Source organism: Ambystoma mexicanum, chromosome 7q (assembly GCF_040938575.1).
Source record: "Ambystoma mexicanum isolate Mex_15411 chromosome 7q, UKY_AmexF1_1, whole genome shotgun sequence".
Classification (NCBI taxonomy): domain Eukaryota; kingdom Metazoa; phylum Chordata; class Amphibia; order Caudata; family Ambystomatidae; genus Ambystoma; species Ambystoma mexicanum.
In genome coordinates, this window is record NC_090941.1 from 520921671 (window position 1) to 520942995 (window position 21325).

General features: G+C 43.9%; 1 protein-coding gene across 2 annotated transcripts in view; it reads left to right on the forward strand.

Annotated features, from left to right (window-relative positions):
- The window catches only part of ZC3H13 (zinc finger CCCH-type containing 13), a 1331719-nt gene that overhangs the window by 43264 nt on the left and 1267130 nt on the right, over nucleotides 1-21325 (forward strand). For both annotated transcript variants that reach the window (XM_069639959.1, XM_069639960.1), the window contains exon 3: nucleotides 6967-7076. In XM_069639959.1, coding sequence (XP_069496060.1) covers nucleotides 6967-7076 — 110 coding nt within the window. The remainder of the gene's footprint in view (nucleotides 1-6966; nucleotides 7077-21325) is intronic.

A 21325-nucleotide genomic window follows, 5' to 3' on the forward strand; every position in this document is an offset into this window, starting at 1 on the left:
TGCAGAATCTGCAGTATTTTTTGCTTTTGGGGATTTGTTTTCTAGCTGCCATTATTTCTCGGGTCGGGAGGATGTTTAGCTGTAGTCTCATAAATGTATCTTATTTTTGACGATAAATGTATCTTATTTTTGACGATGGAAATATTTGTAAGTATGAAGGTAGTTGGTTAAGTCTTCTATTGTCAGATAGGTTGAGTATATTATGCCGGTATCTATTTTTCTTTTGGTTGGTTATCAGCCAGTCATTCTCTTTTAGTTTGTTTTTGCTTTTTGTGGTCTCTCTAATAGCATTTCCATCGATATATCTTGCTCTTCTCTTTTCACTTCTGTCACTGTTTTCCATTTTTCTAAGGCGTGATCTCTGTTACAGTTTTCTTCTGTTCTAAATATTTCCAGAGGTGGGGTATTGGTTTTAGTCATGATTTTCCTGTATAAGTCCAGTTGTTTCCATAAGACCATGGATTCAAGCGATTGAAGTGCAAGTTCGGCTCGGATTCATGAGGTGGGTAGTGAGACTGGCAGGTTTAGTACTTTTTTCCAAAAACACCCTTCAAGTTTGTCCCAGATGTTGTTGATGTTTATCATGGATTCCGCTCCGTATGTTAAGATGGCCGTGACTTTTTGTTTGGAGAATGTGATTACTGGGGTCAACGAGAATTTGCCATATTTTCGGTGGATTATTTTTGCTTGCCGGGCTAGGGACAAGGTTTTTTCTTTAAGATGTTCAGCCCACTTCTTCTGTTGACGATTGAGAGATCCATATTCCAAGATATTTTATGGTTTTTACAGTGTCCTTTTTTTTCTTTCCTATATAGAAGGAAGAGATCTGGCGATTGATTGTCTTCTTTTTTTAGTCATGACTTTTGTTTTTTTCGTTTTTATATTCAGTTTGTTCTTTGTCATGTATGTTTCTAGTTTTCCAAGTGCGATCTGTAATCCTCTCGGAGTTTTTGCCAGAAGCACTATGTCGTCAGCGTACATAATGCAAGGTATCGCTGTGTTAATTTTTGGAGGATTTGTTTACGGTATATAGATGTTTGTTTCGAGGTCTGCCATGTAGAGGTGAAATAAAGTGGCTGCTAATGGGCATCCTTGTTTTAGTCCATTGCATGTTCTTATTTGTTCCGTGAGTAAGCCATCTTTTGATAGTCTAACTCTAACACTGGTGTCCTCATATAAAAGTTTAATCGGTTCGGTGATGTCAGTTGGACACTTCCATGCGATCAGTTTTTACCATAGAATGTCTCTATTCCCAGAGTCGAAAGCTAACCGTAAGTCTACAAAGGCGACGTAGATTTGTATTTTGCTTCTTATGGCTTCATGTTTCAGTAGGTTTAGTAGAAATAAGTTGATGTTGGTACCCAGTGTTTTGATGAATCCAGTTTGTCTTGTTGCATATTTCTTTTCTTTGTTTGCCCATCTGTCTAGTTTTCCTAGTAGTATTTTTGCGAATATTTTACCAAAAGGGACTAGGAGCGCCAAGAGGTCGATCGTGGTTCTTTTTTTTTTTTCTCCCTGCTTGAATATGGGTATTATAGTAGCTTGTTTCCATGTGTTTGGGATTTTTTGTGTTTTGTATCATCGTAAAAATGCTCTCGCATATCGCTGTCCCCACTGCTGCATTCTGCTTGATTATCATGTTGGAAAGCCCATCTGGGCCTGGGGCTCTGGAGGTGTTTAGGGTATTAATCGCCTTTTTTAGATCTTCATGGTCCCATTCCCATTGCCATATGTTTTGTTGTGTATTGTTTTCTTCTTTCGTTATGTTGTTACTCCCGTAAATCTCTGTGAAATATTCCGTCCATCTTGCTTCTGGTATGTCAGAGACCATACTGTTTTGTGTTTGGGTTTGGTCGTGTAGTAGTGTCCGTAGTTGTTTCGTATTTCTGTTCTTTAATGTCTGAAGCATCTTCTCTGCGTCTTCTTGTAATATTATGGCTTTGTTGTTCTTTATCCAATTTCTGTAGTGTTGTTTTTCTGTTTTGATTTCCTTATATTTGCCGGGATGGTGTTTCATTAGTTTTATTTTTGTTCTCATTTCTCCTTTCTTGGTTATTTTATTTTTGTATGCATGAGTGTGTTTCTTTGTTTGTCAACGTTCCATTTTGTATTTTATTGCATCTGTATGGTAATAGTAGCCACCCATAGTTGATTTTTTTTTTTTTTCTTTTTCTAGTTCATCTAGTGTTGAGTTGTTCATTATTTTTGGCAGTTCTTCCATTCTTTTTTTCCCCAATTCTTAATCTGTTTTTTCCATTGTTTATTTCAATTTTGGTTGAATCGGCTTTGTTCGCTGTTTTTCCAATGTTCAACGTTCTTTTCAGTATATAATGGTTGCTTACTTATGTTTTGATGTTTCTGGATTCCTTTAGATCTTCATGTGTGTTTTCGCTCATGTATATGTAATCAATTATGGCAGTGGACTTGCCTCTTGCCCAAGTTTCCTTTTGCCTTCCAGTAGTTGTGTCAATGCTATCTGATCTCCTCATATTCCTGCATTGTAATTCTTTGGTCCAGCATTTAGCTCGGGGTGACAGATGAGATTTTTCTAGTTCTCCTTTTTCATTAAATATGTGGATGTTTAAATCGCCACATATTATAAATTCTATCTCATTGTATTTTCCTTTGATGTAGTCTATTGTTGATGTTACTGTGTCTATAAATTTCTCATCCGTTATTCCTGCTGGGTTCCAGTATAGGTTCATTAATGCCCATAAGCGATCCTTCTTGTGGTTCTCGGCTGTGGATTCTTTCTCTTTGTTCTCCGATTTATACTTAAGTATTGTAATTTGTATCCATGGGTTTAGGTTTTCGTATTCTAGTATGTCGATGTTTTGTCCATTCTTGATTATAGTTAGGAGGCCAGTGGACGGTCTGCCTTTTTGCTGTTGAATTGCGGGATTCATTATTATGGTGTATCCATCTGCTATCGGTTGTTGCGTTATCCATGATTCTTGGATGCAGAGTGTCAGCCTCTATGAGAGTTGAATTTGATGTGTTAAATAAATGGCTGTGTCCCCGGGTATTCCATGAGCATAGTGTGGTGCTATGCAGACATTCTTCCTTTAGTTGTTATCTTCCTTGGTTATGTCTTTTGTCTGTGTTTACTGGTGAGTTCTTTTGTTGCCTCCATATTCCATATTTTCTGTAAAGGTCGTGGTGGTTTTGATAATCTTTGTTGTCATTTTCTTTTTCATACATGTCGTCTTCGCTCTTGTGTTCTGGTGATGTGTTGTCATAGACGTCATCTAATTCGCACACACGTTGATTTGTCTCCGACTGGCGCCAGCTTACTGTTTTTTTTGGTTTTTTCTCCTCTGTCATTTGCATTTCTTCGATAAGTGTCGCTTCGAAGCCTAGCTGCTTGCAGATTTTTTTTATTGTCTATCATTCTGTACAGTGTTTTTTCAGAATCAAAGGAAATCTTCACTCAGTCCGTTATTTCATCGCAGAATTCTACTGTTATATCTTTTGTTGTGATTTCTTTCATGTTGGGGATAGCTTGTATCAATCGTAGCACATTGGTTCGGTTCATGATTAGATTGTCATTTTTTGTTATTCTTGTTTTATTTTTCCGTCTGCATTTTTTTGTTGGAGGACAAAAATTGGTAGTTTTATTACTTTTTCTGTTTGTCCATCGGTTGTTTTATCATCGTTGTTGTTGTTTTGGGCTTCCCTTGTCGGTGTGAGATGGTTATTCACATCTGATGTTTCGTTGTCTTCTTCCCATTCAATTTTAGATATTTCGTCAAGTGTCATATCGTATCCTAATTCTTCGTGAATTTGGTCTTCTGGTTGCTCTTCGTATTCATCTACCGTAATTAACGATGCCTCTGCAATTTCGATTTGGGCTTCTTCAGATTGATCGATTTCATCTTCCGTATAAGTTGATAGGTTGATTAGCTCCTCTGTTTCTGTGTCTAGTTCATTGTGGTCTGGGCTTTTTCTTTTCTCTTTGGGTTCAAGGTTTTTTGGATTGTTGTGTTTATTTTGTTTATTTTTGGATGTGATTCTTTCAGAGGATTGGTTAGGTTTCTTAAGAATGCTCGTGAACCTCTGAGCTTTCTTTTTTTGTTGGGTGTTCCTTTTTTGTCCTGCTCTCTGTTAGGTTGTCTTAGTTCCTTTCGAAAAGATTTCATACATTTCTTTCCCTTTCGAATAGGGTATAAGTCTCTTGTCATCGGTTGGTTTATTGGTCTCTTTCTTTGTCTGTGTCTGTGTGATTATTTGCCTTCATTTCCTTGAGGGGTTCCTCGGTGAGATCGATTAAATTTATTTCTGCGGGAGGGGGAATCCTTTTTGCTTCATGACATACCTTTTGCTTCGGAGGTTTGCTGTCTCTCTTCTTGCTGTATTGTCATGTTACGTAGACTTTGGTCATTTAAGGAAGAGTTCTGCGTTGGTTTCTCTTGGTTTGCTGCTCTCATCATTTTAATTAGCGCATGAGTCGGGTCTGTTTTCTCAGCTCTGTCGCTCCGGGCAATATCAGATAGCCTGCTTTGCCATAGGTGGCTATTTTGTGCTTCGATGTCTAGTCGCTCCAATATTTTGTTCATGCGTTGTTCTAAATAACTTTGTTTTGATTGTATCGATGCCATGAGTGTTGTTTTGGTCTTTTATTGAGTCTACTAATGCCTCTTGTAGCTTCATATATGGCAATAATGATTGTGTTGTAGTTATCAACATATTTTGTAAATCTAGCATTGAAGTTGGTATAGATGCTAACTCGTGTTCCGTACGTTGGTCGCAGCTGCATTTCTCTGTTATTTGTAGATTTGAATTTTGTATTTCTTCCCATTCGTCTTTAGTATTGTTTCTGTTTTGTAATCTTCTGTCTCTGTTGTAGAATTCTTGCTCTTTTGATATTGGTTCTTTTCCTTTTTGTTGCTTTTGTGCCCAAAGACCTGTGTCTGTTTTCTTTGTGTTTGATGGTGGGCTACCGAAGACCTCTTTTCTTCTTGCATGATTCTTCATTAGGTTTTCGATTTCTGTTATGTCAAGTGATAATCTAGCGGTTTTGTGGTTTATCTGCTCATTTTTCTTTGGGGCGAGTTGTTGCGAGTGTCTGCGACTTTCGTATAGGGCCTGCCATTTCTTTTGTGCTTTGGCTGCTTTTTCGTGCTGGGTTATGGGTTTTCTTTATTTTCCACCCTTTCCTTCTTGTAGGGCAGGTGGAATAGGCGTCTTCTCGCTTTCCTTTATCTCTTCCTCCATGTTTGTTTTTGTCTTGCCCATTGGAATGGGGGTAGTTCTATTGCTTAGTTCCGTCTTTGTGATCTCTTTTTTCGGATGTCGCGTCACCTGTAGCAGGCTTCTCACTTTCGCATTTTGTTGTAAACTCCTCTTTTGTTTCTGGTGTGTTTTGTGACTCTTTGTTTGAGGAGTAATCTTTTGTGTCTTCTTTCATGAGTGGGGATGGAGGTTCACTGGTGTTTCTCTCACTTTCATTTGCTGTGTGCTTTCTTTCTGTTTCCCCACTTTATTTGGTGTCGCTTTCCGTAGTGGTCGGTGGGTCTTTGTTGTTGTATTCTTTAAGTGTTGTTTTTTTGTTGCTGCCGCCTGGATTGGTCATTGCGCGTTGTAATTCTGGCATCTCCATTGTCTTTCCTCTAAGGTTCATGTGTGGAGGGGTTAATTCGGCGGGTTTCCCGCGCTTTGTTGTACCTGTTATTCGAGGAGTGGGGATTGTTGTAGCGTACTTTCTTGTCCGTTCCTGCGCTATAGGGGATGTGATCTCTCGTGTGTGGTTTTTGGTTTTTACTTTGTGGATTATGTTTGCTTGTTTACTTATCTTCGATGTTGTTAATTTCTGTTGTAGAATTTGCTATTGAATTCTTTTTTTTTGTTTTTTTTTTTTGGATGGTTGTATTCTTGAGTTCTGATGTCAGGGTCTTTTCACAGGGTGTGCCTCTCAGACCGTTGTTTCTTTCTGTGGATGAAAGGCTATTTGCCTGCAGTCTCCACTGACGGTATTATCGAATCCCTCTTGGTGTTGTATTCAGCGTCTTCGCACTATCGCCACCAAACAGCCGCACAACAGCCAACGCCCTCCACCCCTGCCGGGCTGAACGCCGTGAGGGTGAACACAGGTGCGTTTTGAGGAGAATTCCGATCACTTGGGCTCCAGCAGGCTCTGCCCCCTCCAGGGAACGAAGCAACCAGCAAGAGTCATAGGTGACTCGCAGTGCTGTGGGTCGCTCTGCAGCTCCGAAGGGTTTGGTAAGTTAGATGAGTCTCCTTCAGATTGAAACTTACTATAGAGTGCCAAATAGAACTTCTTTTGAGGATGGATTCCTAAAGGAAGTGGGTTGGAGCACAAATGTGATGTGGTTTAGACATAAACAAAGAATAACCAGACTTTTACCTCCAAACGTAAGGACCACCTTCCCTAGGGGAGTCGCTAGGAATCCCTGCTGAGGCATCCAGTCAGTCAAGGAGTGCAAAATAGGTTGGGGGCTGTGGGCGGGGGTGGCAGGGTTGAACAGCCCTCTACGCCCTCCCAGCTCAGTCTTCCAGGTTTTTCTGGATGTGGTGATGGATAATTCCCAGGAGGTGCATTGTGCTGCATCTTTCCCTTTCTGGACTAGCATCCATTTCGGTTGATCCACCACGTACATGTTGGGTAGGTAGAGGGAGAGTTGGGTTTTCCGCATCTAGGTCAGATTGACTGATGTAGTCGAAAGGTCTACACAGCCGACTTCCCCGACCTGCAACACCACACTCTATGGGCACCCGTCTTCCTCCGCCTAGTTGCATGCCCACCATGGCTTCACTTGCCCTGCTTTCTATAATCTTACAGGAATTACAGTAAAGGTTTCAGGTTACAAGTCACTGCCTCATGATCATTTAATCACTTTGCATACAGTTATTGGTGAACGTAAAGATGTTCATTCATATGCAGGTGCGTTTCAAACAAGTTCAAAGTCTATCGCATAGAAAATCTGTTTTTTTTTTTTCTCTTTGCAGACGCACTGCCGTAACTGGCAGAAGCATGGTATCTGCATTTATGGAAATACATGTAGATACATACATCTACCTTCACCCAGGGGAAAAGGATTTACCGGTAATTACAGAAGGTATGCTTTTTTCTTTAGAATTGTTTTTTCGGTCCGTAACGTTGCTAAATGTCTCCTTGAATGTTGATCTGATCCTTGAGCAGGCTGTTAAATTTGCAAGGTACATCACATAAAGAACTATAGTAAATAACCTTAAAGTGAAACTATAATGTAATTATTTGTCGGTCCTCCCTTCATCTCCTTAGGTTCTTTTTCTGTGGTTCTGGACCAATGCCATTATGGAGATAACTACTCCATACCATTTTCAAGTTGTTCACTGTTTCAGGCTGCACATACTGGGCTAGTTGAAATGGCAAGTATTAAAATAACATGGGCCCTTCTAATTCAGGAGTCATGATGACCGCTATCTATTGGGGGTTACGGAGAGCACTTGTTATCTTTGCAGTCATGTTTGCTTTTGTTTTAGTGTTGTGTGTGTGCAGCATGATACATTAACTACAAAGTAACCTTTTTCTACATACTTCAGTTCTACAAATGATCAGTGAGATTGTCTGATTTTACAGTAGACACAAGTAATCTAATCAAACCAGACTAGAAAGAAAAGGGTTATTCAAATGAGCAAATTATCATTCTTTCATTATCAAGGAAGATCAAGGCGTAAATATTATTTGCACCCGCGCTCAGCCAATCAGGTGGCTGCAACAGTGAACGAGAATACACAGTATCCGCCTGCTGGTTCCAGCCATCTGAGGCCCGGCCCCGGGTGGCACAGCTTTTCTTTTTTATGTGAGGAGACAACAGGGAGCCTCTGCCTGTTAACCTCCCCTCTCACCCTCACACTAACTTCTCCCCCCCCCCCTCCTCCTAACTTCTCCCCCCCCCCCCCTCCTCCCTTCCCTCACCACTTACCAGTTTGACCCGAGCTTTGTGCTCCCATCTCGGTGTTCCTTCCGCTCGTAGATGTCACAATCGGAATGGAACAGGAACTTGAACCCTTTTTTCCGATGGCCATTTTTTTTATCTCCAGAGAAAAAATGATTTGCACCCCCAGCAAACCCCAGGGTGCAAATAGCAATCACGCCCCAGCAGTGGGGGAGGCGTACAAGCCAGTAATGGGCTGCAGTCCTCGCCAAAGCCCTCGCTTAGCTCGGGCCTGCCTACGGTCGGCCTGGCAGGCCTTTCCGGGCAATGAACGCCCCTCTGCTGGGTTGCGAGTGCTGCATTCTGCCACTCAGACTACATACAGTTAACAATTGAGCACTTAAACACGTCAGGGTGCTACATGAAACTATCTTTAACCCCACTTAAGCTGTTCTGTAGCAAGCAGAGACTATAGTTTTTAAGAGGGCAGATGCAGTTCCTCGAGACAATACCACAAATACCAACAATCTACTTTCTACCCAAAATGTGCAAAACATTTCAGAAGCTACCGCTAGTACGTCCAATTGTCATTGGCACTATGTGGATCATGGAATGTATTTCTAAATAAATTGTACATATCTAAATCACATGACACGTGCAGTCATACATGTGCGATTATCTGCACATTTTGAACAAACGTACCAATGTTCAACGGCAAGAGAATGATCTAGTCCTCTATCATGCAACTGCGCTATACACCTCCTTTGAACACAAACTGGCGATTGGAACTCTGTGTGCAGTGGTATTGACTACATTCTGTGTTCAAAAGAAAACCGGGAAACAACAAAGCAATTTCCAGGCACAATTTATTTTTTTCACAGGACACTTCCTCTTTGGGAGCATCTATTTTTTTTGCTGGAGCATCTATTTATTTATTTTTTTTTTTTTGCTGGAACAACATGTAAAAGCTGAAACATTTGAAAATGCTTTCCTTTTCTTGTATAGAAATGATTTACTTTTACATGATCATGTTACACCTGTTGAAGTATAACAAAGTTTGCAATTTAAAATTGGTTAACTTATCAGAACCCTATTTAAAAACCTCAAAATAGAAACACATTTGTCTATTTCCTTTACTCACTATTATTGTTTTTACTTAAGCACGAAAACTTCGGAAAATGTATTGTTACGACTATGTGCTATAGACCTCGTGAGGGGGTCATCATCTCTTGGGATAATGACCCTGCCCCAACTTATGGCCCCGAGCTTCAGCTCAGCAGTACCTTGGTGGCAGGTCATTATCCTGCGTTAATGACCCCTTCCTCTGTCTATAAGGCGATAATGTTAAACTTTATTGACAAACTGAAGGGGTAGCAATGGTTGTAAGGTCAACTCATGCTTTAACAAACCTCTTTATGGGCCTTTTGAGATTGCACATGCCGGCACAGATGACAAGTTAGAGTAAAATGTTATGTGATCCCGATATATAGATTACATTCTTGTGATATGGAAGGTAATTTTTGAGAAGATGAACATGTACTAGGACTTTTAAAATGTCATTAATGGTATTCGTTTCCAACTGACAAGTCAACATTCAGTCACTTTTCTGTATCACATATTGAAAACAATAAATTGGAGACCAGCACTTACTGTAAACCCACCTAAGTCATTTGCATCTTCCATTTTAGCTGTAATCTTAGACAAAGCAATATACACTATTTTTGTATTCTGTAAAAATTTTGTCAAGCAGAATTTACTCAAATTTGCACCCTGAATGAAATCACTCACTCAATTTTCATAAATGTTCCAGGGCTGGAGTTTAGAATGGTAAATGCCAGTCCTACAATATTTAAGGAATGTATTTTAGCGGTCAGGAAAATAACTTCAGTTTTTGCTTGCAAGGTTTTCACATCGAACCAGTATGTCGGTGGGTTTATGCGAGCATAAAGGTACTGCAGTGCAAGTAAGGTTTATTCATTGAAGAAACACCATTACCAATTAATTTCTAAACATTGGGACCTAGCAGTACAAATTATTTCTAATATCGAAGAAATCGGTACAGCCTATAGCTAAGAAATTTCACCATTGTAGGGGTATGTATGTTACTGCAACAAAACCTCATTTAAATATCATTAAGCCAAGTACAGATTGACTAATTATTTTTGCTTAAAAGGTTGTTACAAATGCACTCAAATATTTAATGGCTGAAGACATTCATTGTAACATGTAAGTAACCATGTTTAATGCCATCAATGGATTCGATTTTTGCTTAATGGGCAATTTTGTCAGTAATTGTATGTTGGAACATTCCTAAATGTAACTTTTTTTTTGTTGCCTTTTAAGTGACTTATCGATTGCCCTATTACAATCTGACTTACAAGCACAGTTTTGTTGTTTATTTTATTCAACCATACTTTTGACCAATTTAGTAATTTGGAAGGGTCCTGAATTTTGCACTCCTCTTTTTCATCTCTACATGTATCCATTCCTCTTCATCAAAGGAAGCACTCTACACTAGTCCAATTTCAACTGTCAAGAATGAAGGTTCTGGTAGTGGACAATGTCACCTTAGAGTCCTCATTGAAGCATCTATTTTCTCCCAAGCCTCATTTTCATTTTTTCTCGCTTACACATGTTTAAAAGAACTTGGTGCCTCTCATTGACTTACACGACACAGGAGCGCGAAGCTGCAGCCTGTGCATAGCACTTTCTCACTGGCTAACCAGGTGAGACTTTGTGTCCTCTGTCCAAGGTTTCAAATCTAGCATTACAATATATCTAACACTTTGGAAGATACTTCTCCCAAAATGAACATTTTCTTATAGTGGCTCTGCTTCCTAACTCCCATTTCGACAAATATGGATTTCGGCAATTTATTTTGATGTTAAACAAAACTGTTTATGCTAATAATATTCACCCATCAGCGTGAATATGTGAACTAAGCCATTTCTCTTGGGAGTAAATACCTCTAAAACAGGGGTACAATTTTAAGTTGGATGCTACTTGCCAGTCATAACAATTAACTCGCCACCTCTATTCCAAACATCACACAACATTCTCCAAGAGTCAGTTCTCACTAGCCAGCGGCTAGTACACATTTTGCACCCTGCTACAATATATGATTCATTGTTTTATGTATTGTCTTTATCCCTCATATTCTGAACCATTTGTTCATTCTGTATATGCAGACCTCAATACTTGCAGTAACTGCTGAGCCGGATACAGTGGATAACTGTTACCAACATGATATTGTACTATAGATGATAGGGATTTCCTGACAGTGGACTCATTTCTTTTACTAACAACATTATTATACCCTGCTTACAATTCAAAACACCAGGTCATTTTCCACTGTTGGTTTACAAGATCATGTTACGTAATGTATACTCCCTAAGTGAAGTAAGGCCTAATCTTTTTGATGACTACAAATCTCTATTTCAGTTGTTAAGCAATATTTTATGCTTAACTTGGCATAGAAGTTTCTCTCAACTGCTTTTTAATGACAACTTCAGTGTTACCTTTTATCTTGACTGAACCATGATGTATTTAAGTGCTCGTGTTCATTAATGTCCAGTACTTCATCTTTTATATTGTAAAAATTCCTTTTTTTCCTTCTACTATACCTGTTCATAATTGCTTTTCTACCAACTGACATGCTTTATTTTAGTATACCATGTAGCTTTTGTCATCTCAATTTTTTATTTTTTTTTTATTTATTTTTTTAATGTGTTTATTTTAAACAAATGCAAGGTTACAACAACTAACCACTTAGGCAGGCAGCAAAAATTATACCACTAAAGTCCACCCGTTCTCGGTTGTCCATGTGCCACCCCAAATCGGCCTCCCATTGTGCCATATAGGGCACCTTTGCGGAGAGAAAGTCCGGCTGCAGGTGTCTATATAAGGAGGAAGTTCTCCCCCCCCCCCCCCCGGCGGGGGCTCCAGCACGGTAAGTTTGAGAGCCGTTGCAATGCTTGTTGCGGCCTGTTGCGTGTGGGGGTTGGAGCTCCAGTGACGTAGGTGGATGTAGGGGAATCTGTCAGTCTCCAAGCGGTGAAGGCCTCCTTGCATTGTTCGAATGTGCGGGGCTCGCCCCCCCTCAAAGAGTTGGCTCAGAGTTGTTAGGCCTCCTGCGATCCAGTTTTAAAATTTTTGGTGATGAGTGCCTGGAAGATCGGGGAGGATGGGCTCAGCCCTCTTGAAACTCCCTTACGTTTCAAGGCCCAGTCCCATAGCCGTAAGGTTTGGGTAGTAGAGGCTAGTAGCTTTTACCATCGCCAGCGATGTAAGGGTTCGATGTGTGGCAGGAACCGCAGCGGGAGGGGGAGCCGTGATTGTTCAGTTTCAACCCATCTGGGGGGTAGGAGGTCAACATCTAGGCGTGAGATTGGGCTAGATGCGCCGCCACTTTATAGTTGCGTAAATTGGGGACTCCAGGTCCCCCTAATTTGGCGTCTCCCATCATTGTGTTCTGTGAGATCCTTGCTTTTCTCCCCGTCCAAATGGACAAGCATTTTCCTTTGTAATTTGCGTATAGCTGGGAGGGGGATTGCGACGGGTAATGCAGCACTTGCATATAGGAACCTGGGGAGAGGGTTCATTTTGCAGGCTGTAATGCGTCCCATCAGGGAGATTTCCTGCGGTCCCTTTCGAGCTCTTTGAGGAGGGGAGGAAAGTTCACTCTGTATGTATCCTTTGGGTTTGCGGGGATCTGCACTCCCAAGTAAGGGATCGACTTTTTTTCCCCATTGGATGGGACTGAGGGATCTGAGGGTTTTTATTTCCCCTGAGGACAAGCCAATCCCCAAGGCGACGGATTTGCTAAAATTGCTAGTAAAGCCTGTGACCCTCCCAAAGGCGTCCATTTCCGCGAGAGCCTGTCTCATCGAGGTGTGTGCTGCTTTGATGGTTAGGAGCACATCATCTGCGTAGAGGGCTATTTTGTGTTGAGAGGTGCCCACCTGTAGGCCCTTGATGTTAGTGTTCCGTCTGATCCTCTGGGCAAAAGGTTCCATAACCAGGGCAAACAATAGGGGAGATAATGGGCATCCTTGCCTCGTCCCACAAGTCAGTGCAATTGGATTGGAGAGTGTGCTGTTAACCCCGAGGAGGGTTTTCAGAGATCTGTAGTTGGCCATGACCATGCCACGAAAGGCGGGTCCAAAGCGGAATGCCTCCTGCGTGTGCTGCATAAATGCCCAGTCAACTTTGTCGAATGCCTAGGTGGCGTCTAAGACTAGGAGTGCCATCTTCTGTGAGTCCTGGGATGCAATGTCTATTAGGTTCAAAGTTCTGCGTATGTTATCCCCCGTGGACCTGTTTAAGATGAAACCAGTTTGGTCGGGGTTGATTGTGTTGGGCAGGATCTGTGATAGACAGTTTGCAAGGACTTTGGAGTAAAGGCTGGCATCTATATTTAGGAGAGCTATCGGTCTGTAGGAGGTTATGTCCTTCAGGTCCTTGCCTGGCTTGGGAAGGAGAATGGTGATCGACTCCTGCATAGAGGAAGATACTGCACCGGAGTCCCTAAAGGAATTGAAGAGTTCGGCCATGGAGGGGGTCAGCTGCAGGTGAAATATTTTGTAGAACTTGGTTGGGAAGCCGTCGGGACCTGCGGCACAGGGTTTAAGAGCCTTGATGACTGCCTCAATCTCCTCCCCTGTGATCAGAGCTTCTAGGGCATCCCGGGCCAAGTCTTTCAGTTTGGGAGGGCTGCCTTTTGTATGAATTTGTGCTGTTCAGCGGGGTCTCGCGGTGGTGCATCCATCACCTGTTTCATGTCATCTATTGCAAGTTGTAATTTCTCCTGTTCTAAGTATCGCATCACCTCCTGATGGTCCCCCCCGAGTCCGGTTATGGTGTTTCTGCTGCGCACTTTAGCTAGCTTTGCTACCATTCATTTGTTTGCTTTGTTGTTTTTCGTGTAGTAGAATTGTTTAGTCTTCGCCAGTAGGTGCGCCGTATGTTCTGCATAATGTGCTTCCAGCTTGTTCAGTGTGGTACAGACCGCTCGTTGAGATTTTGGGGACCAACCCTTCTGCTTGTGAATCCCTTCAGCTATTCGGAGTTCCTCCTCGAGCGCCTGGCGTAGGCGTTTATATGCCGCTCTCTGTGCTATCAGCTCCCCCCGTATGACTGCCTTCATAGCATCCCAGATGTTCGCTGGAGTAGTATCCTCGTATGGGTTTTCCCTGAAGAAACTCTGAATGGACCTGGCGACGGAGTCTGTGTCATGTCATATAAGGACCAGCTGCGTTGGGGGCTCGGGGAGGCATCATGTGCTCGGCGTGTCATGGAGACCGGGGAATGATCTGACAGTCCTCGAGCCAATGGAAACATCGTCGACATAGGACAGGACTTGCGGCGTTGCCAGGAGAAGATCTATCCTTGAAAAAGTTCTGTTGCCGTAGGAGTAAAAAGAGTAGTCCTTCTCAGTAGGGTGAAGCGGGCGCCATGCGTCTACCACATCCAGCGTCCTGAAGAGGTGAAGGAGACTAAGGGCCTGCTTGAAGTCCCTGGGGGAAGGCAACTGTGATCTGTCTTTAGAGAGGTCTGGAAATCTGTTGAAGTCTGAGCCGATTAGGACTTGGCCCTCCACAAAAGGGGATCATTCCTCGCCCAGGGATTCGTAAAAGCTATTTTGCCCTTCGTTCGGTGCGTACACGGAAATAAGTGAATATAGTTGATCCAGTAGGAGGCACTTAAGTGCTACAAAGGCGGCCCTCAGGGCAAAGGTTTTTTATCCAGAATTTGGGGGTGTAGGCCTTTCGCAAAGAGAATTGCGGTTCCCTCTTTTTTGGTTCCGTTGGATGTTAGGAATTGATGTGGGAAGTGTTTATTACGCAGCCGCCCAAAGTCTGCCGGCTGAAGGTTGGTCTCCTGTAGGAATGCCACGTTGGATTTGTTATCCAATAGTAATTGCAGTATGGATTTGCACTTGGAAGGGGAGTTCAGCCCTCTGACGTTATGGGAAGAGATCTTCAAGGTGCGGAGGGTTGGGGTGGGCTCTGAGGCCCCCATAGGCGGGGTCGGGTGGCAATAGGTCAGGCATTATTTCAGGTAAAAGTAGCTGGATGTCACCCTGCAATTGGGAGTTTAACTTTGGCCACAAACGGGCAGCCAGAACTGTAACTGTCCGAGGAGCCAACGTTTTGGGGTTGGCAAACCTCTTGGCCAACAGGGCCATGTGTCCACCCCACGCCAACGTGGCCGGGGTGGTTGTATTGGCTTCCAAGGACATTCTGATGGTATGCTCCCTGGAAGTAGGCATGGGCTATGGGGTGCCCGATGCAGCCATTCTTGATCCAAGTGTCGGCGGGGGTCACAGGAATTTCAGTTACCATGGGGTAGGTTTCCTGGGTACGTCTCTGCGGTTCATTTCCCCCCCCTCACCACCCCCCCCCTCTCTCATATTCTTATGTACTTTAGACCACAAGGCCCGTCTTGGCTTCGACGATGCAGCAACTGTTCCTCCTTCCGCGCCCTCGGGTGTCGGGGACTGCAAGGCTTCAGTGGAGCCGGGATGTAAGATCTTTTCTGCGTCTTCTAGGTGGCTGGTTCTCCGGGAAGTGCCATTTTATGTAAATTGCAGCGCTGTTGGGAAGAGCCATCTGTAGCGGATCTGTTTGTCCTGCAGGAAGAGTCAGTGGCCGAAGGGCTCTTCTCCTCTGTAGGTTGAGAGGTCCTTATTAAATTTGGAGTGGGGAGCCCTGGAACATAAGTTCATCTCGGGGTCTGGCCAATTGCGGAGATGGCTTCTTTCGAAGTATAGAAGTGGACGTGTGTTATGACATCGAAGGGGGAGTCCACTCCCTGGCAGGGGTGTAGTCTGTGGGTGTGATCCAACAGGAGTTGGTTTATCCAGCTGCGGCATGAGGGACTGGAAGTACTCCCCCCTCACCCCACATAACCCGCCAAGTCTTTGTCTGGCACTGTGGATGAAATGCCTCGCATCCTGAGATTGTTGTAGCAAGCCCTATTTTCGAGGTCGTCTTGCTTGTATTCGAGAATCTCACACCTAGTGCCCGGATGGGGCACTGGACCTCCCCTAGAGTAATGTAATGGTCCTGGGAGCGATCCTCCACTTCCCCAAGCCTCGGCTCCACCTCCGTAAACCTTTCATCAATGTGTCGTCTTTGGTAGCTAAGGCTCCTTTATCATCCACGGTTTTTGGAGGCGTAAGTTTTAAAGGTTCCATTTTCTTTCCTTTGTCTGAGAGTAGCATGACAGCGATGTCTCAGGTTTTGGTGGTTTTGGCTTGTCTGGACATTGTGGTTGAGGTGCCGGGCGGGGGCTTGGCAGCCACTGCAGGAGACGCAGGACTTTCTTGCAGCAATCCCCAGTGAGGGGTTGTCCACCCTCGTGGGGACCGGTAAGCGTAGCGTGTGGATGTGTGGAGCAGGCTGGAAGGTACTAGAGAGTAGGGGTGGGGGGAGAAGCTCCAAAACGGATTGCGTGGGTCAGGGCCACTAGTACCGTTGCCCACCCGGAGCCTGTCAGGTCCCGAGGTGATCGCGTGGTGCTCCCAGGCTGATGGTGCCAAGAAGAGTTGGAGTGGGCTGGGGAGCCCCAGGAATGGAGAGGTGCTGCACCCCGTAAGGGGTAGTAAGGAGGCCTGGTGAGGAAGAGGGTGTGGGTCCGGCTGTCTTCTCTGTCGCTTCTGGTGGCAGTGTTAAAGGCCCAATGAGGTTTAAGCAGGGACGCTGTGTGGGCAGGGGCGCCCCTGGATCCTTGGAGAGCCTTGGTGTAGGGCGTTATTTTGGTGATTAACGTGGAGGAAGAGCCTCTCCTACATTAGGCCACACGACAGGCCCCGATGGAGCAGTGTGGTCCCTCATGCTCGTGGAGTGCCTGGGAGCCCCTCTGCTGGACCCTCCCCCCACGCTATGTAAACACGGCAGTGGGCATGTTGAAATTCGGGATTGGGGGGGGGGGGACAAGGCTCGCACCCGCTCCTCGAGGCTGATCCCAAATGCAAGAGACTCCAGCCCGGGCCTGCCCACGCATCCGCGTCTCCAGCGGCGGGCGTGGAAGCCCAAGGGAGCCCAAGATCTCGCCAAGCATGTGGGATTGCGGACCGCCTGCCCCACGGCACCCTCTGACCGTGACCGCGGGCGGAGGCCACCCAGTCCCTCTGCCGGCGATGTGCAGACTCAGGGTGGCGCAGAGGCACTGCTGCCGGGGTTCTCAAAGACTGGGGCAAGAACTCCTGGAGTGCACTGCGCGTCCCCAGGCCTTTCCCTGGCCCCAACCGCCATCTTGGCGAGGCGTGATGGTGGGCACGTGGCGCCTGCCGAGTTCGAACTGCAGGGCCCTGGGTCCGCCCAGCCTTGACAGTTCATCTGGAGGGGCGCGGGTCGCCACCGCACTGCGCATAATGCTGCAACAGTGGACTGCCAATATGTTTCAAGAGCGTACGCATCGCTGGCGCTCTTGGCCACGCCCCCCCAGTTCATCTCTATTTATTTACTGATCTGGTGTTACCCGTTTGACGTTCTGTTGGTGCTGCATGGCTAACATAAATATTTTAAAGAAATAGCTTATAATGGTAGGTTAAAGAATTGTTATTGCCTTGGAAATGCGTGTTTACCCCAAACATACGCTAAGTGTTGGAAAACACGTTTGATAATTTTACTAATTTTTTTTCTGTGCCCTATCATAAGCATTACTAATTGCGAAGGAAAATGGTTTGTTTGTTTTGTTGGTATACCCATCTCTATTTAAGTACTTGTAACTAAATGTGAAAATGTTTTACTACTTGCTTCCTCTATATACATCACAAATTCAGGATCGATTTTTGGAGTTAAGAATGGATTTCTAAACTCTGGCCTGGTGGACAGATGTTTAGGAGGCCACCCTTGTTAAATGAACATGTGAACACTTCTGGGAAGATAGCCAGACCAATTCACGGTAGCTTGGAGAGCAGTCAAGGCTAAATCTCGAGGAGTGAGGGTGATAAGGCGTCTCAAATGAGCACACAGAATGAATCCCCAATAATTACAATTAGACAGTAGTATACGAAAATAAACTATTATTGGCCCAATAACACAAATGAATATAGAAATGCAATAGTGTAACACCACACAAGCAGCACTCTATATATACATTCACTGGAGTCGGGGCAAGAAAGTTAATCTACCAATAACTGAAAAGGAAAAGGGTGAATAACTTATAGCACCAACAGTCTTCAGAGATGACAACCCTAACTTTATAATTCCAGCCCTAACATAATGGAGCCTTGTGCTCAAAGTTCAGTGTACGCGCAAAAGCGCACGGTCGTGCGTAAACTTCTTAGGGAGCAGGTAAAAGTTAAGGGAAGAATTGTGAAGGTGTGAAATGGAGTCCAAGAGTCGGGTGAGTATCTACTACGATGATCAAAGCTGTTCCCGACTTTGGAGGGCTTTAGGGAACAAATACTACCCAAGCCAAAGGGAAGGCCAAAATTACCTCCTAAGCTTAAATGCGTTTGGATTAACAAAGAGCCAACAGTAAGTGACTTTACTACTCACAGACCATAGCTGGGTTTTGGTCCAGGCTTGGCAGGTCTAGAGGTGGTCGTCTGAGATAAGATTTCCCGCCCTCGGGTCGGCTTCCAAATGCACAGGCGCTGCGGGTGTGAATACAGGCCCGGTATGGGACGGTAGCTGTAACACTTGATTCGGATGAAGAACAAAGAAAACACAGATGCAGCAGGTCTTGGGGCACTGGAAGGAACACGGGGAAAGCTGCCTCAAGCGACTGTCATTGTCGCACCCTCCTATCTCGCGAACTGAAGATGCTGGGATGATGAAATTCAGCAGAAGGGTGCTTTGTTGGATAAGCTGGGATTCCTTGAAACAGTGACGCTCTTGCGCAGCAACCAAGGATTGAGCTGGACAGTCCACTGGATGGCTCAGGGACCCTTCTGATCAGGCTAACTTGCAGGGTTACCAGGCACCGTCGAGAGTGATTGGTCCCACCACTCCGAGGGCTCAAGCACCTACACAGGTCTTCATGACAAAAGAAAATACAGTAGGTGCCATAGTTCCCACAATAAAGTATTCCATTTTTTTCCCCCCATCAACAGTACAGTTATGGCTTCACACTTTTCTGTATCTCCATTAAAAAAAAAAAACAGGAAATCGAGAAGCAATAAATACATTACAAGGATTTTATAATTTCAATAGTTTAAAGCTCACCAGATTGAAACATCACAGGAGTCAACTTCTGAAACCGGTGCTTTTAGGTGTTACTGTTGAAACCCCATTTAAGTGCGTCTCCCGCTATCCAGTTGTCCCAAATATAGGCGCTACTGCATTTTACTGTCTACTGTTGTAACCCAATTTAGGGGTCTTTCCCTCCCATATCCAGGTACCCCAAATTTAGGTGCTACTGCATTTTACAGTCTACGGTTGCAATTCCTATTTAGGCATTTCTCCAGCTGTCCCAAATCTAGGTGGCTGCTTCGTTTTACTTTCTACGATGGTACCCCTTTAGATACGCTCTTCCTCCTGGCCCTTCTCACACTGCTCAGACTTTCGTTCCAGGCAGACCGACCACAAATAGAGAGACCGGCCAATCGCATTGGACCAAGAAAAAGAACATCGCAGTCAAACTCCATCCAAGCATATGGCATGTATACCTTTCGCCACGTCTGTGGACACAGGCCACAGGCACGGCCACCCATCCATGCGCCCTAGAATGCAGCTATGGCTGTTATTCCGGTCTAGCAGCTCACATAACTTACTGTAGCCTAGCCAGTCCACCCAAGTCCTAACCTGGCAAAATGCACACATGCATCGTTTAATTTCATTTCTTGGAACAACCTACACATGGACTGCGGTCACCAAGGGCGTTCCAACCACGAAGCGCTTTGAGGCCATACAAATGGGGAAAGGGCACTATATAAATGACACAATACATGCATATAGAACACAACTAAACTTGGTACCAGCCAAGCCATTTTCAATGTTGGATATCATTTTCGATTTAAATAGATAGTAAATACGCCAATCCGAGCGAGAAAAGACACTTTTCTTAATTCACAAGGCATTGGTCCCACAGTTAAGAGGCTAAATCGAACAGGGGGACTGGGAAGAGTGGTGGCACAGCCCTTTGCCACAAGGAAGGACGCTGTTATCTTTACACTTTCCCCACATCAAGTTAGTACAGATGGTCTCTGCATTAGAGACTTGGCATTTAATTTAAAGATTACATTTATACACTTTTTTAGTTTTCCTTTAAAAGACAAATCTGTTTATTAATACAATGATTGTAATTTGTGATACTTCAGCTATTGCTGATGCGCTTACTTTATAGCCTGATATAGATAGTGGTTGCCCTCAATGCTCCAGATAGGATTTTCGAGTGAGTATTTTACTACCAATTTTTAGATTTGGAGAGTAAATCCAATTTCAAGAGTAAAAATGATTTTCCTCCTTCGCAAGAGAGTAAAAAGTGCCTGGCAACTATCTCATTTGTGCGTAAAATTCAAACTTTGTTCGAAAACATAAGTGAAAAAAACACTGTATTTCAAACTTTGTTTATGTATGTATTTACGCCCACAGGCATCGGGGTGTGGGAAGACAAACGGAGCAGCACAGCAACCTTCTAAAAAAGCAGACAAGGGGAACTAGTTAAACAGGAACGTCTTCAGCTTCTTCCGGAAGGCGAGTACGTTCCTTTATAGCCGCAGTTGTAGCGGGATGGTGTTCCAAAAACGTGCTGCTAACACGGGGAACGAATGTCCACCTAGCACGTTTTATTTTCGGCCAGGCCGACAATGTCGCGTCTGTAGATCATGTGATTCTGACTGATGTGTTTCTGACCGATTATTAGAACTTGAACTTTTTTTTTTTTTTAAAGGTACAGAGGGGCTTGACCAAATACACATCCATGAGTGATGTTCATTTTAAACTGAATTCTTGCTCCCTGTGATCGTCTGAAATGGGGTCTCTTCTAGGTATAGTATGTACAATTCTCACTGCATCATTTTGCAGTATCTGTAGTCTCTTCATACAGCCTTTTCGAGCACCCCCAATAAAGCATTACAGTAGTCCAGCCTAGGCCGGACTACTTTGTTTCTAAATGTATTGTACCTGTGGAAAACATTTTCCCCACACAAGAACCTTGTAGATGCATACTACCCAGCTTAATCTTAATGATACTTGGGCACAAACTCTGTTAAGAGTTACTACAGATGCCAGCTAGTTGCATCGGGTGATTCATAAATCAAGTCCCTCACTCTACCAGCATCACCTCTCTGCCTCTCGGGCCTGCTGTTGCTGCCTGGCACTACCTGTTTGGTGTCCAGTCAACTGGTCGAAAAAAAAACGGTCGACTGCAATTTGGTCGAAGCAATTTGGTCGAAAACCAAATGGTCGAATTTTTTTATTTATTTATATATTTATTTTTCGGGTTTTCGTTTAGTAAAAAAAGGGGTTTTTAGAGAAAAAAAGGGGGTTGGGGGG